General features: G+C 38.4%; 1 protein-coding gene across 1 annotated transcript; it reads right to left on the reverse strand.

Annotated features, from left to right (window-relative positions):
* Window positions 1-887: 887 nt before the first annotated feature.
* On the reverse strand, window positions 888-7708 carry MCD1 (multiple chloroplast division site 1). The gene is made up of 4 exons (XM_087327016.1): window positions 7436-7708; window positions 2301-2464; window positions 1794-2178; window positions 888-1446 (listed from the first exon to the last, which is right to left on the reverse strand). The coding sequence occupies exons 1-4, from the start codon at window positions 7667-7669 to the stop codon at window positions 1246-1248; spliced, it is 984 nt and encodes a 327-aa protein (XP_087183142.1). The 5' UTR covers window positions 7670-7708; the 3' UTR covers window positions 888-1245.
* Window positions 7709-17594: the final 9886 nt, after the last annotated feature.

A 17594-nucleotide genomic window follows, 5' to 3' on the forward strand; every position in this document is an offset into this window, starting at 1 on the left:
TGCAACAAAAAATTTTCTCCACAATAAGCGACTATCTTTTTTCCAAATTAACTACAACATATCTAGAATGAATTTGTAGCAAATCAAAGCAAAAGTTAATTATACCACAAACTTTTATCAATAATCTATTTCAACCATCAATTGATATATACAAAATATAGCAGTAATATCATTAATATCATTAATCAAGATGTTCTTCTTACTATCTACGATATACATATTTTGGAGAATGATGGACATGACCTTCAAAACAAAAATTAGGGAACTTTTATTCAAAACCTTTAATTAAGGTTGTGAATAAGATAACTAGAAAGCTATTAGGCATCCTTGCCTTGCGTTTTCTAATCTTGGATGATACCCCAGTCCTCATGTTCCCCATTCTGCAATTTCTAAACTTGGATCGTTTGCTTGTCAATAACATCGATAATTAGAGTGCTTACTCAATATACAAGTCATGCATACTCAAGATTAATAACAAACTATTAGCTAAAAGAAAGAAAAGTTGAAAACTAGTTTTGAAAAGCCAAGAATTATCCGTACTTTAGGCTCAGAAAATAGCTGTGCTCATGTCATTAAAAGTAGCTTAGACATTTATTTTTTTACATAAAGCATTTCTACTCGAAGTGACTTTGATGTCGCTTATAAATGGATATAAAAAAGAAATTATGTTCCTCTATTTTAATTTTCCCACCTGATTGTTATCAAACATAAATTCTTCTTCACCTCACCCCATAAACTTCATACAAAAGTTCATCAGTATCTTTTTTAATAACATATATATAAATGCTCATTATTCATCTCTAATGATCCTATATATTTGGGTCACGTATGGTTAGATGATATTTCTGGCATCATATACATAGTTAAAACTACACTTCAGAAAACAATGAAATAAAACGAGATAATGATGCATTGTTTATATTAGTATACAAATACTAGATATACACTTTTGAGAGACCATGCACTCTGCCAGTTACCTCTGAAGTTCATCCATATTCAACTAGTGGCCTTACTTAACTAGACTGCAAGGACTCCAACCATCACACTCTAAAAAGACATTGTATGACCTTCAAAATGATGCACATCCTGCCACAATCTATATATAATAGTGATCACATATAAGCAATACCTTCCTTCAATCAGCATTTACAATGAGCATCCAGATCAAACAATATCAACAACATTTTATCCCATCCTTTAAGAGACGTGCTTAACTCAATAGAGGCATGACTTCAGTTACCATTTCTATTGAAATGAATTTGGAGGATTCTCTGACACTCTATTTGACATGCTGAAATCAGACTTCTCAAACGGTTTTATGGGCCTTGATCTGGATCCAAAGCTGTTCCCAAGTTGCTCGAAGGACACTTCAGAACGATTATCAATTTCTTCCCTTTCAGTATTCAGCATTGACGGCTCGAGCTCAGGAGTTTTAAATTCTAGTTCCTACCATAAAAAGAATAGGCAAGCATCAAAAAAAAATGAAGCCCATTGGAAAAGACTCAATGATTCCTCAAGAGGAAAGAGTCGCAGAATCAGAACTCCAAATTCAAGATTCACGAGTTCAAGAATCAAGATGTCAAGAGACAAGTCTCACTAATCAAGGTAACGAGTGAAGAATCAAGCATCAAAACTCCAAACATTCAAGATTTAAGAATCATGAATGAAGAGTAGAGGGTTAAGAAAATTATATTCAAGATTCAAAACTCCTTAATTTTAAGAGTCAGAGGTCCAGATTCAAGATTTTAGTGGCCAAGACTTAGCCAACAGATGCAAAGAAAAGGGTACAGTACCTTATCCGAAGCATCCAACATTTTCTTCCGCAATGCTTCGTGTTCGGCTCGTACACGGGATGGTACGCCTCTTGTTTGATACACATTCTTCTCAGCAGCAGCTTCATCAAAATCATTCTTGGCAGTGGCGAAGGGGTGATTTGGAGGTATCCATCTGACAGTATCAGGATCAATGCCCTCTGCAAGAGGCTCTCCTTCGACAAGAAATACAGTGGGTCTCTTCCATTGGTAAGCTTGTACTCTGCGATTTTGATGACTCTGCATCTTTTCATGGGTCAATGTCACTGGCTGTAGTCTAAATGACTTTCCATACATTTTCACATCTTTCTCACCAACTCTAACCATCGGATTATTGAATGGATCCTCATACTTTAGAGGCCTTGAACTGTTCAAATTAACAGAAATCAGATACGAAAGAAAATGTGCATGGCAACTACGATTATATGATAAAAAACAAGTCATTAAATACTAGAAAAACAATGAAAAGCATTGATTAAAAGAACTTACTCGGATCTTCTATCTGATCTCAATTGACCTCTTCTGACAAGTTCTTCAACAGAGCCACTTGCTCGATCCTTAGACTTTATGAGCTTGGCAAGGAGTGCCACACCAAGCATTGTTAAGCCAACTATGGAAAGCAGCCCTTTGTTTTCATTGAGGTTTCCATACACCTAAAAGGAAACAATCTCTCTCTCCCTCCCTCCCAAATGGCTCCCTCTTCCTCTGTCTCTCCCTCTCCTTCTCCCTATCGCAATGGAATGTTCTGAAGGATATAATTGGGAGTTAACTTCTCCATTCTATCAAATTATGCTACAAGAAACAGATGCTTGTTCAATAGAGGTGTTAGCATCGAAAAGAGTGTAGAAGTAGATTACTGAACTCATGAATATGCCAGATCAAAATTACCACAACTTGCACGTATGTAGGACACAGCGTACAAAGACCAATAAGAACAAATTCCTATAATCTGATCAGTTGCTAGATATCAAGAAATGATTATTTTATTTAACCACTCATTTGATGCTATGAAGTATGCAATCATCAAAGAAAGGTTAATGGAAACATTGAGAAAGAAAAAGCAAGTGTTAGAAATGAACTGGAATCTTACAATGAAAACATCAGCCCTAATGTTTTACCCACAACAAGGCAAGAAAGCCAGAATATATCCAACATCTTACCCCCATGAGCCTTCTTTCAGTGAGAACCCTTACATTTTATTAAACTTGCCCGTATAGTTAAGTATTAAGGTAGCATTACAGCATTAATAAAACAGCAGGTACGAAGGCATGCAAGGTATGCAATGAAGACTTAGTAGAGGAAAAATATCATTTACTTTACATATGTTCAGCATATAATGTGATTCTCAAAAATTATGAAGACTTGCTAAGTTGGCATAATAATTTAGGTGCCATATTCAAAGCACAGCACTACCTAGAAGGTTGGGCACATAGGTGTTCACATTATTTTCTCATAGAAATTTTTCATGAAAAAGTAACAATCCCCATTCCTAGGAAGAGGGCACATACAAGATATATATTATGATCCCATGGGTCAAAATGTGAACTCTCTCTCTAGGCTACAAGTGAGCTCCCCACCAAGACATTGTAAAGGGGTTATGATAGATTGGGGATAGAAATTTGTCGTGCACATACATCCCAGCCTTGTGAATCACAATCTGACCACCCTGGTCATTGATAGATAAAGGCCATGATCTCCCATCATTGCAAGTGCTTCCGTCGCTTCAGAGATCTCTCTATTCTGAATGGACCCATGCTAGAGATTGTTCAAAGACAGAAATTATAATCTATCCAACTTGAGAAACTTACACATATAGATAATAGGATTCTTTAGTCACTTTTATTTTTATTTACCAGTTATTTGGTTACATTAATTTTGGTTTGTTATCAAAGAGGAGACAACCATTCAAGATGTAATCTCTTGTTTGGTCTTATAGGTCATTTTGGCTTCTTAAAAGACGTTTATATATATTTCTTTCTTTCTAAATTCTTTTGACTCATGGACTTCTATCGGCAGATATATTCAAGATAGTCTATATAGAGATATGTAGATTTAGAGATGTTTGGGGCTGTTTTTACTTGCAAGGCTAATACAAAGGTACTTTACCCATGTCGTTTACTACAAAGAACATTCATGTCATACAATCTCCATTAGAGAGTTCATGGGCAGATCCACTCACATTGTGACTCTCATAGGAAACACCATAGTATCATTGAAACACCTTGTCACCCTTCGAATATTATTGCAAGAAAGCTGCTTGAGAGATACGGGTTTATACTGTTGCTTCGTAGACTTTAAGAAATCTTTTGATCTAGTACCTGGTGAGCATCTTTGGAGACACATGTCAAAACTTGAGCTACCAAGTGAATACATGCTTGTAATTTCTCGAACCTATAAGAAAGCTATATGTTGTGTGCATATGGGCAATGGAATTTCAGAGTTTTTCAATAGCACTAGTGGTGTTACGTAAGGATGCCCACTCTCACCAACTTCATTTGCTCTATGCATTGATGAATTAGAACAAATTCTTACGAAGTTTGTAAACGAAGAAAGCATTGAAGAAGTTGCCATCGGGAATGTAATCATGTTTTTGATGTACACAAATGATCTGGCTCTTTTTGCAAATACTTTTAAGCGATGCAAAAAAACTTATGAGGCCATTGGAACAAGTTTTGCACACATACTAAGTTGAGTCAATAGCTCTAAAACGGAGATTATGCTTATGAAGAGACAAAATAATGATAAATCATGCATTATATACAATGATGAGCATCACTTGAAAATATGGAAAGCTTTACATACCTTGGCCTTGAAGTTCCCTCCAATGTAGATGGAATGAATGTGCTATCCACATCTTAGAGGTGGGAAAGAGAGCATATTATACATTTGAGAACATATGAAACCTTTTTGCAATGCCGACGTGTCATGAAATGGACAAATGTGGAGGCTCTACATATGTTGCGCCTAACTGAAAAACCATATTCTTCATTGAACAAGGATACCGCACATATTGATACATGTTAAATGCCATCATGCTGTCCACCATAAGAACCATCACATCTATACTTCACATTTGCTTTGATGTGAGACAGCACATTGGGGCACAAGTGATGAGACTAGTGGATTGTGCACATGTTTCCTTAAACAAATTCAAGAGTTTGAATATCACATTTTGATACTATGCTCGGCCTTTGATCACATTTGACTATGCTTTCCACAAATCTTTGACATATTCCAATGTTTTCACAAATTTCTCTTAGCCACAATGTGCACTCTCCATTACGACATGTGTTTACGGAAGTTCTTGAACGACAAGAGTCACTACTCACTTTCACATGTATTACATGAAAATGTTATATTCCTTGTCTCATTGATCATATTTGACCTCCAAAGTCAATAATAAAATCTCTATATATCTCTCTCTCCATAAAAAGTGAAGTCTTCTTAACAAATAAGAAATCATGAGCCATGGAACCACCACACATATGAAGATGCTTTCCTAGATTTATCACAAAACCCACAGCATAAAGGGACCAAACTGAGTGATGTATATGAAGTGTGGACATCGTATTCCTAATAGAGACATGGGAACATGATAGCTACATATATCATCTCAAGATGGTTGTGAAACCAATTTGCTATAGATATTGTGCAACATGGACAAGAGGGCATTGCATGTCTTTACTGTAAAGAACTCAAAGAGAGAATAGACTTACATTTTGATAAAGGCAGTATATAATATGCAAAATCTCTATGTTGCAAGTTTCTATATTCTGCACAAGTAATCCAACCTTTAAGAAAGCAAGCGCTAGATAAAATTGAGCTTTCACTGATTATGCAATAACGTTTGGGTACAACGGAATGGTGATTATCATGGGAGGCCTTAGTGCACAAATAGAAGACACACAACTCAGCAATCGTATCTCTTCCTTAGAAGAAGTTCCCATAACACCCCCATTCAAAATTCATGGAGCTCAACCCACGAGCATCTCCCTCATTGACCTAGACTACAAGCCAATGTATACACAAGTTGGGAGCTTATATGAGACACTAAAAAATATAGCGGAGAAATGAAGAAAAGACTTGACTTTTAAATTATGCCATGGAAAGTACACAAGATACGTTGATTGCCTTGAATGCTCACTCAAATAAGTGGATGTCCATATCGACTTCCTCAAAAATGGAAGACGAGGTCACAACTTGTTTTAGGAATCACGAAAAGCGCCAAGCATAAGCTCATAAAATTCCCATGTAATAATTGATATTATAAAGAACACAAAGAATCTTATCAACAACTACAAAAACAAGTTGAGGCCGCCCCATGAAATCATAGGGAATGTATAACAGTCTATTGATAAGGAAGCACAAACACAATGAAAATTGGGAATAAATTGGATCAACCCCATCCACAAGGGTGGAAATAAGAATGAGCTTTCTAACTGTGTATTGCATTATCATAGTAATGTTTGCAAAATTGTACAGCACAATCATGGAGAAGAGAATTAATAAGTGGGAAAAGTAACACAACAAAAGCGCTATTGGCTAAGACAGTTTCAGACCAAAACATTCAAAGGATAAACCTGTTACCCTCTGGGTCATAATGGGATCATTTCAACTCTACCTGTTAGTTTTTGACCCTCCCCAATCATGATACCCATAAATGGTATGAATAGCCACATTGTAGAGAATAAGGAAATAACAAGTTCAATATTTCATAACATACAAGCCATCTCTATGGGCAAGGTTAGTGCATGATGTTTTCAACCATGTTTAGCTAAATCCACAAGATCAATGGATTGAGCATGTGCCTTTATCTTCCAACTTTCAAGAAGCATCATATGTTTCAAAGTTTTGAGGAAGAACATGTTTCCAGACTGGACGGGAGGATCTGTATACATGGTTAAGAATATTTGAGTTGATAAATACTAGGCTTCCTTTGAAACACAAAATGATCAACTTCTCCTTCTAACTCTAAATGAACATTTTATATAAATTATTTGCAACCTTGAGTCTTTCTTTGAGTTCCATTTTTGCAAACTTAGTAAAATATTGGGCTAGCCCAAAAAAGGTCAACTTTTCCTACTTCTTCAAACAAGATAGATAGATAGATTAATAGCATCATATAAGTAGTTCTTAATCTTGCCAACTTTTTCAAGTTCCTAGCAACCTTTGATCAATATATTTGTCTTCAGATATAAGTAGTTCTTAATCTTGCCAACTTTTTCAAGTTCCTAGCAACCTTTGATCAATATATTTGTCTTCAGAATGATTTACTTATTCTAAATCATCTATACGTGCTAAATTATACATATAATTATATATATCTCTCTATACATGTGTTTGCGTGTATATATGTATATATCATGAATAACATTACATGTATATATATACACATATGTATCCTATTTACAAGTGTTTGCAACTTCTCAAGGCCAAAATGATGAAATATTTCGTGCTAACTATACTAGTATCTAATTTATACATAAAAAACATGACATGTATAGTATTTGCCACAATTTTTGCATACTTTGAGAAGTAACAGGAAATGATGAGTTTCAAGAACCTCCCTCAAAATGAGACAAAAACAATGAATGAATGCTGAGCATATGATGTTTATTGCTAACCTTTTCAATGTGAGGAAAGGAGACATCCGCTGAGAGTGCTTTGAAATCCTTGGAAAGAAGAGGAAACTTGTGTTTCCCGTTATCCTTGGAAACAGAAGCAAAGATTCGAGAGAAGGTGGAAGGTGGAGCTTTCCATAGCCAGACATGTCTGTGAGGAACAAAGCTGAGCCTTTCCTTGTCTCTTTCGATCATGTGAGGAAACGGAGTGTCGAGGCTTCTCTGCATCGTTCCCATGTACGCAAAGATATGTATATATATACATATATGTATGTATATATATATATATACAATAAAAAAGAACAGAGCATCGGCGTTATATACTTCACCTTCACAACGATTTTATACTTTATATGTATTTAGATTACATGCATATATCATATATGTATGTATGTACATTGTACATACATGATATGAGGGGCACCAAGAGGTCCCAATGAAATGAAAGCCTATTATTTCAATAGCACTTCAGCCTTCAGGGACTGATGGTATGTACGGATCGACACAAGCAACATGATTGGCGGTTTTGGCATGATCATCGCAAGGACTATATGATCATCACTACCAAGAGAAACATGACCACGTAGAATCGATTATTCCCCAATCCACGACTTCAAACACCAATCTCTCCACCACATGATGTTTTTCAACCATCCCTAAGGATTGTTGTGGAAGGTGGAAGGTGGAACCTACATCCATAAGAACTAGAATGATTGGCCCACGTCTACAGGTGTGGTGTTTCTCTTGCCAACTACTAGGCCATTTCAACAGCCAATTGCCATTGTGATAAACACATACCAGTCGTAAGGGTCTAGTGTTGTCATGATACATGCGTGTTGATTGTAATCATCAAGGTTGTAAACCATGCATGAATGAGCATTAGATCAAACAAGATTTTTGCGCATTGATAGCAACCACTTGCAAATAAGGCATCCATAATCTTCAAACAACAAATATGTTGAGAATCAAAGTCAACTTCCCTAATGTAGGAACACACCGTAGGAATACCCAAGTGTGTGAACATCCCACCTCCTTGTATTATAAACTAAGTGTCATAGAAGTTAAATCCTATGGCACATATTTAGTTGGTAGTTAAGTCTCCACCTCCTTTTCAAGCGGTGGTTGTAGTGAGAGAACATAGAGAGAAGGTGACTACATAAGGACCCTCTCCTCCTCTTTGTAACTGTTGGTTCAGATTGCTCCTTGTGAATACATTTTTCTTGTTTTTTGTATACCTTGTGTTCTTCCTCTTTCTCTCTCTCTAACGCACACACATAGATTACTTCCGTTGCACAAAAATCATGTCCAATTCTTTACATGGTATCAGAGCGCGTGGTAGCGTGATCCAAGCCCGTCCGTGTGTGGTGTGCCTAAACCAACATCACGAAGAACTAGTCGATCGTTGTAGTAGCAACCTGCACAATTCGTATCATAGAGAAGAAGAAGAAAACTCGATCCAAACAAATTGATTATCATGAATATTTAGATGGGAAGCACTCTTCCTACCGAGAAACTCGACAAAAACAATTTCACATCTTGGGAATACAAGATGCGCCAATACCTTGTTGGCCAAGGCTATTGGGGCTACATCAAAGGAGCTTAGGAAAATCAACCCAACCTGGCACATAACGACCACCAAGCTTGGGAGCAAGCGGCAAGTTGCGTGTTGTACTGCCTTGAATCATGCGTTCATGATCACATCCTCGGCTACATCCGAGAGGCCAAAGCGTTGACGGAGGCATGGGGGAACCTCAAAAAGATATTTGCGGCAAATACAACCGCACGAAACTTCAACTCCGTCAAGAGTTGAACAACATTCAATAGAGGGACATGACAATCGGCAACTACACCTTGAAGATCAAGGAGTTGTGTGACTCTCTCAAGTCGAGCAATGTCAACATTGACGACGATGAAATGGTGCAGAGATGCCTCGGCGGCCTAGTACCCCGGTTTGGTGCAATAAGGTCGGTTGTCCTCGCAAGGGAGAATCCTCCCACCTTCTTCGATCTCCAGTCAATACTACTAGTCGAAGAAAATCACATCCGAACGAGGAGCAATGTCCAAGAAGGACACATGCTCTACTCGAACTCGGATGGAGGAAGGGGACAAAGTCGTGGAAGAAAAGGTTGATTCGGCCAAGGTCGTCACAACCAAGAACAACCCCGCAAACAAAATTTCTACTACTGGCAAGACGTTGCAAACATGCGAGGTGGAATGTCTAGAAGGAGGGGGAGCAATCATGCCGAACCCAACTGACAAAGCAACTTTGTCCAATGTGGATATTGTGGCAAATTCAACGGAACTTGAAAAATCTTGTCGAAAGAAGTAGATTAGACAATCGTGGGTTGGCTGGACTGCGATGCTAGTAGGCCTCGGGGTGGAAATAGTATCGTAAGGTATTGTTGGATGATCGGCCTGAGCTTTTTGCCTGCTTGGTACACATGCAAGCCTTCCCTTAACGTTGGCCCTGTGATGACCCCCAGTCGACGACACGCCCTTCAAAGGTATTAATAATGATGCCCGCTTTCTGCTTAGGCATCCCATATGCGTTGACATGTACACAGCTGACTTCTAGCAGGAACTTGGCAACTTCACGAAAGAAGGGATCCAGAATCTGTTTTGTTCTATAGGCCTTGGCGGAGGAGGAATATGGCCCAAAATACCGCTGCAGCGCCTCTGCAGGAGGTATTTTGAAATGTCTTTCACCTAGTGTATTACATCCAGGATCCCTTTGCTCACGTTCCTCTCTTTCGGGATGGTTGACGATGTTGTTCGCCGAATTGGCAAGCTTCGTATACACATGTAATATCCTTCTCGATAAAGGTTGGGAGTTCAACAACGACTCCTTTCGACTGCATTCCTTTGAGCTTCTGGAGATTAACGTGGCTGATTCTTTTGTGTCATAGCTCTATGTCGGCATCAGATTTATGGCCCTTGGCAAACATTGCTTATTTCATCTCGTGAGAATCAAGGATGAACATTCAGGGGCTCTCTTCATCTGCGAGTGATAATTCAACCTTCCTTTTTGATGAAGCATCCTTCGTCATTGAACCAAACTTACATGCCTTGTTCCACAATCTGGCCGACCGAGACCATATTCTTCGTTATTGTTGGAACATGCAAGTCTTTCTTGATGTAGGTTTGGTTGCCCTCTTCACTGAATGCGACATTACCGACATGCTAAATGAGGTGAATTGTGTCATCCCATGTTTCCACATAGCCGGGTCATTCATGCTTTCGAAGTTCTCGAAACCAATCTTCATGAGACGTCATGTGATTGGATACACCCGAGTTGACAAACCATACATTTTCTGAACTGAAGGTGTTGGTCGGGCACAATGCCGTCATCAAATTTGCTCTATGACGCATCATGAACATTTCATCACGATCGTCGTAGTCGGAATTTGAGGTGTAGTTAGTAAGTTGTTAGCTTGTGAAGGCCAACTCACTCTTCTTCTTCCGACACTCTGCCTTGTAGGAGAAGACCTCACTCTTCTTCTCTATCAAGTATTCTGGACCGAAAGGATTCGAAGTTTGTACGAGCTTTAGAAAGAAAGTATTTAAGATAGATTAAAAGAGAGAGATATTGAGATAAGATAGAACGCTTGCCTTTAGATTGAGAGAGATTGAAATGGAGAGAGAGATTAAGATTGAAACCTTGACTTTAGATTTGAGGAACAAGATATATCATCAATTGGATAACGAATTTTCTTATTAAATTCTTGATTAATACATCGCCCATTTTTCTTCTTCATCCACTCTTTTATAGATGCCCCCATGCATATAATGCATGTGAGGGTGCAAGACATGCATGAGATGCATGTTTGCCATTTGGCACTCATGCATTACATGTGTTGCATGATAACCATGTCACTCATTCAAGCTCTCATATATAACAATTTATATGTGAAAGTATAATGATAAAAATATAACTTAAAGAATGACTCGGCTTTTTCGTTTCACACCGAAATCTTCAAGACACCGTGCTTCACGATCAACCTATCCGACCGACCCATCTATCCGGTCCATCCCGTCCGCATTCGACCCGGTGATCTGGTCTAGTGATCCAATCCGGTTCCATCGTCGTTCGGTCCCAGTCCCGATTCCATCGTCGTCCGGTCCGGTTCCATCTGGATCCGTCCAAAACACTATTTGAATAACTTGGCCACATCCATTCGTCGAAGTTATATAACCCAACCTTTTTGTGCTCCTAACACATAGATAAAATATAAAGAGATATGGCTCTACTTATATACTCTTGAATCTTGATGTTGTCCTATCTATGTGGGATATCTCACAGTTTTGTTTTCCTCTTCTTATTCTCAAACTTCACACTCACATAACTTGACACTAAGTTGTCCATTTCACATGTAGTAAAATGCATTCAAAAGCTCTTGAAGACATCCATCTTTTCGTACCAAGATATTAAACTAATATAAAATAATATCGTCGCTATTAATGTGTGAAGAACCACTCTCGATTTTGTACATTCCTCGCAATTTTCACACCATGGCAGAAAATCTTCACAACAACACGCAATATTCTTCGACAGAAAAAGGTGATCCTATCAAAATAGGATATTCATCCACCAAAAATGGTGAGTTTTGGCTCATTCTCTCAAACTCCGAAGATCTTGTCAAACAATTTACTATTGTTCAAATGAGGTGCTCTTGTACAATATAAGAGAGCATATAACAAATGACTGAAGCTAAACACGTACCTATAAATATAAAAATATAATTAAAAAAAATGCACATTATATATAAAAATATTTACATTATAACTATGTGTAACTAACTAACTATGTAACTAACTACCTATATAACTAACTGAGGTCAAGTTTTAACTAACCTCACCTAATTTTTTGTGCCCTATATATAGCCGTGCTTTTTATTTTTTCCCCACAAAGCGTGAGAGAGAACACGAGACAACCCAATGAGCGAGAGAGGAGAGTGCACAACCAACGAGTGTGACAATCCACGAGCGTCACCAACGAGCGAGAGAGGAGAGCATCACGGTCGTAGCAACCACCACCATAGAGACAATAGAAGACAACAAACACTTCACGACCATGTCCTCCAAGAAGATGTATGGACCACTTCACTTCGGATTCCAGGTACGAAACCCTAATATGTACGAACACCTTCTCATTCATATCGTTCTCCCTATTATGGCAATGTGAGCAACTCGATACTTGGTATCAAGTCTCACATATGTGGACCCAACTCGATACTTGGTATCGAGTTGCTCCCCCTTTAGACCCCATGTGGACCCCAACTTGATCTTGGTATCAAGTTGCTCCCCCTTTAGACTGCAACTCGATACCAATTATTAAGTTGCTCCTCCGCCTTTAGACCCCAACTCGATACCAAGTATCGAGTTACTCTACTCCTTGGCCCCAACTCGATACTTGGTATCGAGTTGCTACCCCTATGTATACAAACTCAATACTTGGTATTGAGTTGGGGCCCATATGTATACAAACTCGATACGTGGTATCGAGTTCGGGCTGCTTGTATACATATGGGCCCGAACTCGATACCAAGTATCGAGTTTGTATACATAGGGGCCCGAACTCGATACCACGTATCGAGTTTGTATACATATGGGCCTGAACTTGATACTTGGTATTGAGTTGGTATACATATGGACCCGAACTTGATACTTAGTATCGAGTTGGTACACATATGTGCTACAATTTACATGTTTATTGTCATATAATACTAGATTGGGCATAAAAATCAAAGCTTTTTAGCTTTAGGTTTTAGATGCTATTTTAGAAATTTTAAGCCAAATGACCCATTTTAGGCATACAAGCAAAGCAGCCTTATGAAGTCTTTCTAAAACTCTTAGCGCCCATTTCCTAAGTCTCCCTTTTTTATTATTTCATTAGGTCTACAGATCCTAAGGAAGAGCGCCCTGTGAAGTTCATTCGAGTAAAATATCAAAGCTCTCCGATAGAAACCTGAAAAGTCCCCCCTCTCACGTTAAAGCAGAAAGGGAAGAAATTATTATTTGAAGATGAGTTTGTTAGGCAACTATCTAACGAAGTGAGTCAGGAGAAGATGGTGGCTGATCATGGGGGTGAAACTCTGGCCGATAAAGACATCACTAAACACAAGTGGGCCTTGTAGTATGTCGACTCAAGTAAGAAGGTTGTACTCATAACGTCTCGTAACAAAGGTCAAGGGCAGGTAGCCAAGGATTGACCCTTTGGTTACGACCGAAGATTGAGATTGGACTATGACGACGCCAACTCCGAAACCCTAGTGGTTCTAGTTGAATGCTCAAAGGGAGTTCGCAAGTTGTGGGTGTGTGAAGACTTATTAGTGAAGGACTCATGCGGTCCTGAATCATTCAGATTGGCTATTGAGTAGTCCAATAATCTAATCACAACACTACAACCATACATACAGGGCCATGTCTCATTAAAGGAGTGTTTACCTTCCCTGATAAAGGTTGCACCTAAAAAGGTGCCTGTGCACTCAAGGCCATCCAAAAAGAAAGTGACCAAACTGTCTGAGTGAGATTCATCAAGTTCAACAGATGACGAAGATGCAAGGACAACACCACGGGCAGAGTTGTGATCTAGTGTGCTTTTGTCTGACCAGAATAAAATTAGATGAGAGATCATGCAAAAAAAACTAGTGCGGAAGGGACAAGTCTTTAACCTCCCCATTACCCACATCCATCGTCCACCTGTTGATGAGAAGTCTGGACGTCGACCTTTGGAGATCAGGGAGCCTCATAAACTACACGTCCAGAACCTCAAAAGAAAATGAAGATTAATCCCCATGCAAAAGTAGTACCATTCATCGTAATGGTTGATCCTGACGAGTGTTCGTGTTTAGAAAGAAGACTTCGACGTAAGAAAACACAATTAATACAACTATTATGTCATTGGGGGATCACACTCAACAGAAGCAAGAAGGCAGTTGGTAAGAGAACATCCCACAACATACTTATTTAAGTATGTTGAATGTAAGATTTACGTGTCCCTAAATGGATGAAGCAAAGTTGTTAGCCTGGGACCATAACAACGACAACGACTACCGTCAAAATATGTCATTGATAGAGCGCATCTGATTTTTTCACCATGAATACTTAGATGCCAAGTAGAGAATTTGACCAAAGATGTTTCCATCACTTTGACATCAATGTCTTCATGAAGTTGGGATCGTTGTAGACGATGCAGTAAAGTCTGATGGTATTCGGAAGTATGAGTCGTGGTTTCAGCTTGCCTTCGGAGATGGGGTTGTTTGGGAATTGCAATACCAGATCTTTACAATGTGGGAAAACAAGGAGGTGAAAGGTCAACGTCAAAAAAGGGAAAGTTGACCCACACTAGAGTTGAAGTCAACTGCGGCAAAAAAGATTGAGTTGACACCATGGAGAGCCATGTAGGGTATAAAAGAAGAGCAACTACTTGTGTCTGTCTTGTCTAGAGTCATGGCGAAAGAGCTAAGCTTAGAAGAAATGGTCATAGAGTTCAACAAGTAAGCCTAATACTTTTGTTTTGAATACATGTTTTGTCCTCTTTGAATTCATAAGTGCTAATGGTTGTTTATGCTTTACTAGTCACAAGGTGTATATGAAAATTCAGGAGGTGATGATTAAGCAACTTGGTTGCTTAACATGGGCACAAGTGACTAAAGAGTATCCGAGTACATCTTCATACAAGAAGTTATCGGAATATTTTATTGCTTTTAAGGATTGGATTAGTATTACATATTTGATATTTGTCATTCAATTTTATTACATAGTTGAAGAATAAGTATGACTTACTTTTGTTGTTGTTTCACATTGAAACCATGTCGTAGCAAGAAGTTTGGAGAAGTCAAAGATATACATGATTTTCCAACTTCATTTCTTGCCCATCTTGAAAGAGCTCGAAAAGAAAAGGACCGATGCTTAGTGAAGGCGTTCAATGTGGACGATGACAGAACTTTCGAGAAGTTCAGCCACAAAAGGGATATCACCCGAGAATTGTATTATAATGTGTATTGCGGTGATGTGCAGAGATGATCCAGAAGTTGCCAAAGAAGAAGTACACATTACTCTTGTAGATATTCCATGCGGATTCCGCATTGCTGGATCTTCTTATGATGATGGACCATTTAGGTTCAAACAATTGGAGAAAATGGTGAAGGATTTCGCGGAATTGACCAAAACGAGTTTGTGGAGAATAGTGATCTTTCATAGTATGGACCAAGGATATTTTGTGGCTCAAGAGTTGAGATCTCATTGTCATGGTGTTAAGAACCTTGCTTGGTAAGGCTTATACAACAACTAATTCAATTTTGGTTGTATTTCAATTATTGTCAGTTTATGTAACTAATACTTGAGTCTGTGTCTTTTGGTTTCTTTTTGTCATTTATAGGATCAAAACCAACGTTAATAGAGGACCGACCTTTCGGTTTGTCAATGCTATTGAATACCTAACTATTGGTTGTTATGATGAAATAAAGAAGCAAACGAGTAAGGAACATTCAAATGAGGTCGGAGGTTCAAATCTGTTAGTGTACCCAGCAATTACGCGGAAATTACGACATGTCACGACAATTGAACGTGGCCTAGTCAATCCTTACCAGAAGCCCCAACAACTCATGATGCGCTTTATCGAAATGTCCTGTAATGAAGGACATTGGATTTTAGATTTGTTTTCTAGCACAAGTATGTTCTTAGACTTTGCTCTACAAAAGTATATACTTATTGGTTGTCTAATTGAAGCTATGATCTTATTATTTTCGTGATAGGTACGACATCTACATGTGCCTTGAAATTATTTCGGAATACAGTTGCATTGGAGAAGGACGAGGAGCAAGTATGTTTCATTAATATGCAGATTAAAGCCTTATGGGAGTGCCCAGATCAAGACGATGAGGTAGGGGCAACGTATATCACGGATACCGAACGGTTTCAAGCTGCCTCTCATGAGCCTATTCCTCCCTTGGTTGGTGAACCTGGGGAGCTTATAGAACTAGATGATGAGCTTTTGGAGGACCCCAGTAGCCAGTCTAACTAGAGTGGATGCCGATGCACAAAATTCTGAGGACAATTCTCAAAAGGAAGACGAAGAGAATGATGAACTTATAGCAATGTAGTGAATTTTGTATTTTATAAAAAACTTAGTAATCAAAGTTTTTATTCTCTTCAAAGTAAGTTTGATTCCATATTTATATTGTTTCTTTAAATATGTTTGCCGATGTTTATATTGTTACATTTGTGTTGATGCCATCAACGTTATAACATTGCTAAGCTTTACCAAGCTACATGTGTTAATCGATGTACTTGTTATAATCGTTTTAATCTAAGCTTCACTTTTGATCATCGAGTAGGTTCCACAAATTGGACCCACCTTACATTTGGGTGTGTGACCATAGTGAGTGTCCAAGTGTATCCATTATATGATACGTGTGTATGGGTGTCCTCTCTCATAGGTGTGTGTATTGGGGAAACTCTTTGATGGGTGTGTATATCGGGCAACATTCAGTAAGTATTAGAGTGCATAACACATAAGCACTAACTATAGCTATCACTTCCATTTCTTCTTCCTACACCTCCACACGATGGTTAAACCTGGAGATCAATTGTTGTGTAGACCATGTTCATAGTTTGTAATTTAACTACATTTTATGTCCGAAGATCATGATTTTCACAACATGTCAACCAACTTTGCAAATTGCATCATACAGTCTAAAAGTTTAACGATTATCAATTGAATAAAGAATTGTCATATTATATAATTTTAAATAAGTTTCATATTTGGAGGTCATCAACTTTAACAATGTCCAAAAAATACATGTTTTTTACTTAGAAACTTGTTAAATATTAATAATTGAGCAAATTCGATACGGGTTGACGAACATGTGACAATGGTGTAACAAGTTTCTATATATTGCATAAATTTTCCCAATTGTGAAAGGAATCTAAATGTGGAATGCACGATCCTTCCACTTTTGAACGCGAACGTGTTTCTTGTTGGCTGCCACCATTGTGTGTCAATCCACCTCGTCCTCCACGAGCATGGGGCCGATCCACCTCCGTTTACACCATCCAACCATTTGATTGTGTGCTCCTTGACACACCATCATGGTTCTCTTCGACCATAAGCATTCACTACATGTCGAAAAACGATGGTGGCTTCTCCCTTGTGCAGATA

Source organism: Azolla caroliniana, unplaced genomic scaffold (assembly GCF_043228905.1).
Source record: "Azolla caroliniana isolate FFs.n. ecotype wild unplaced genomic scaffold, voAzoCaro1.0.p SCAF_1, whole genome shotgun sequence".
Classification (NCBI taxonomy): Eukaryota; Viridiplantae; Streptophyta; class Polypodiopsida; order Salviniales; family Salviniaceae; genus Azolla; species Azolla caroliniana.

Bases quoted from the DNA above. Each gene is read 5' to 3' on its own strand.
- MCD1 (XM_087327016.1), bottom strand. From the start codon at position 7,669: ATGGGAACGATGCAGAGAAGCCTCGACACTCCGTTTCCTCACATGATC. The intron at 2,179-2,300 runs GTAAGTTCTTTT...TAATTTGAACAG, and splicing joins AGATCAGATAGAAGATCCGA to TTCAAGGCCTCTAAAGTATG. The intron at 1,447-1,793 runs GTACTGTACCCT...TTTTTATGGTAG, and splicing joins TGTTGGATGCTTCGGATAAG to GAACTAGAATTTAAAACTCC.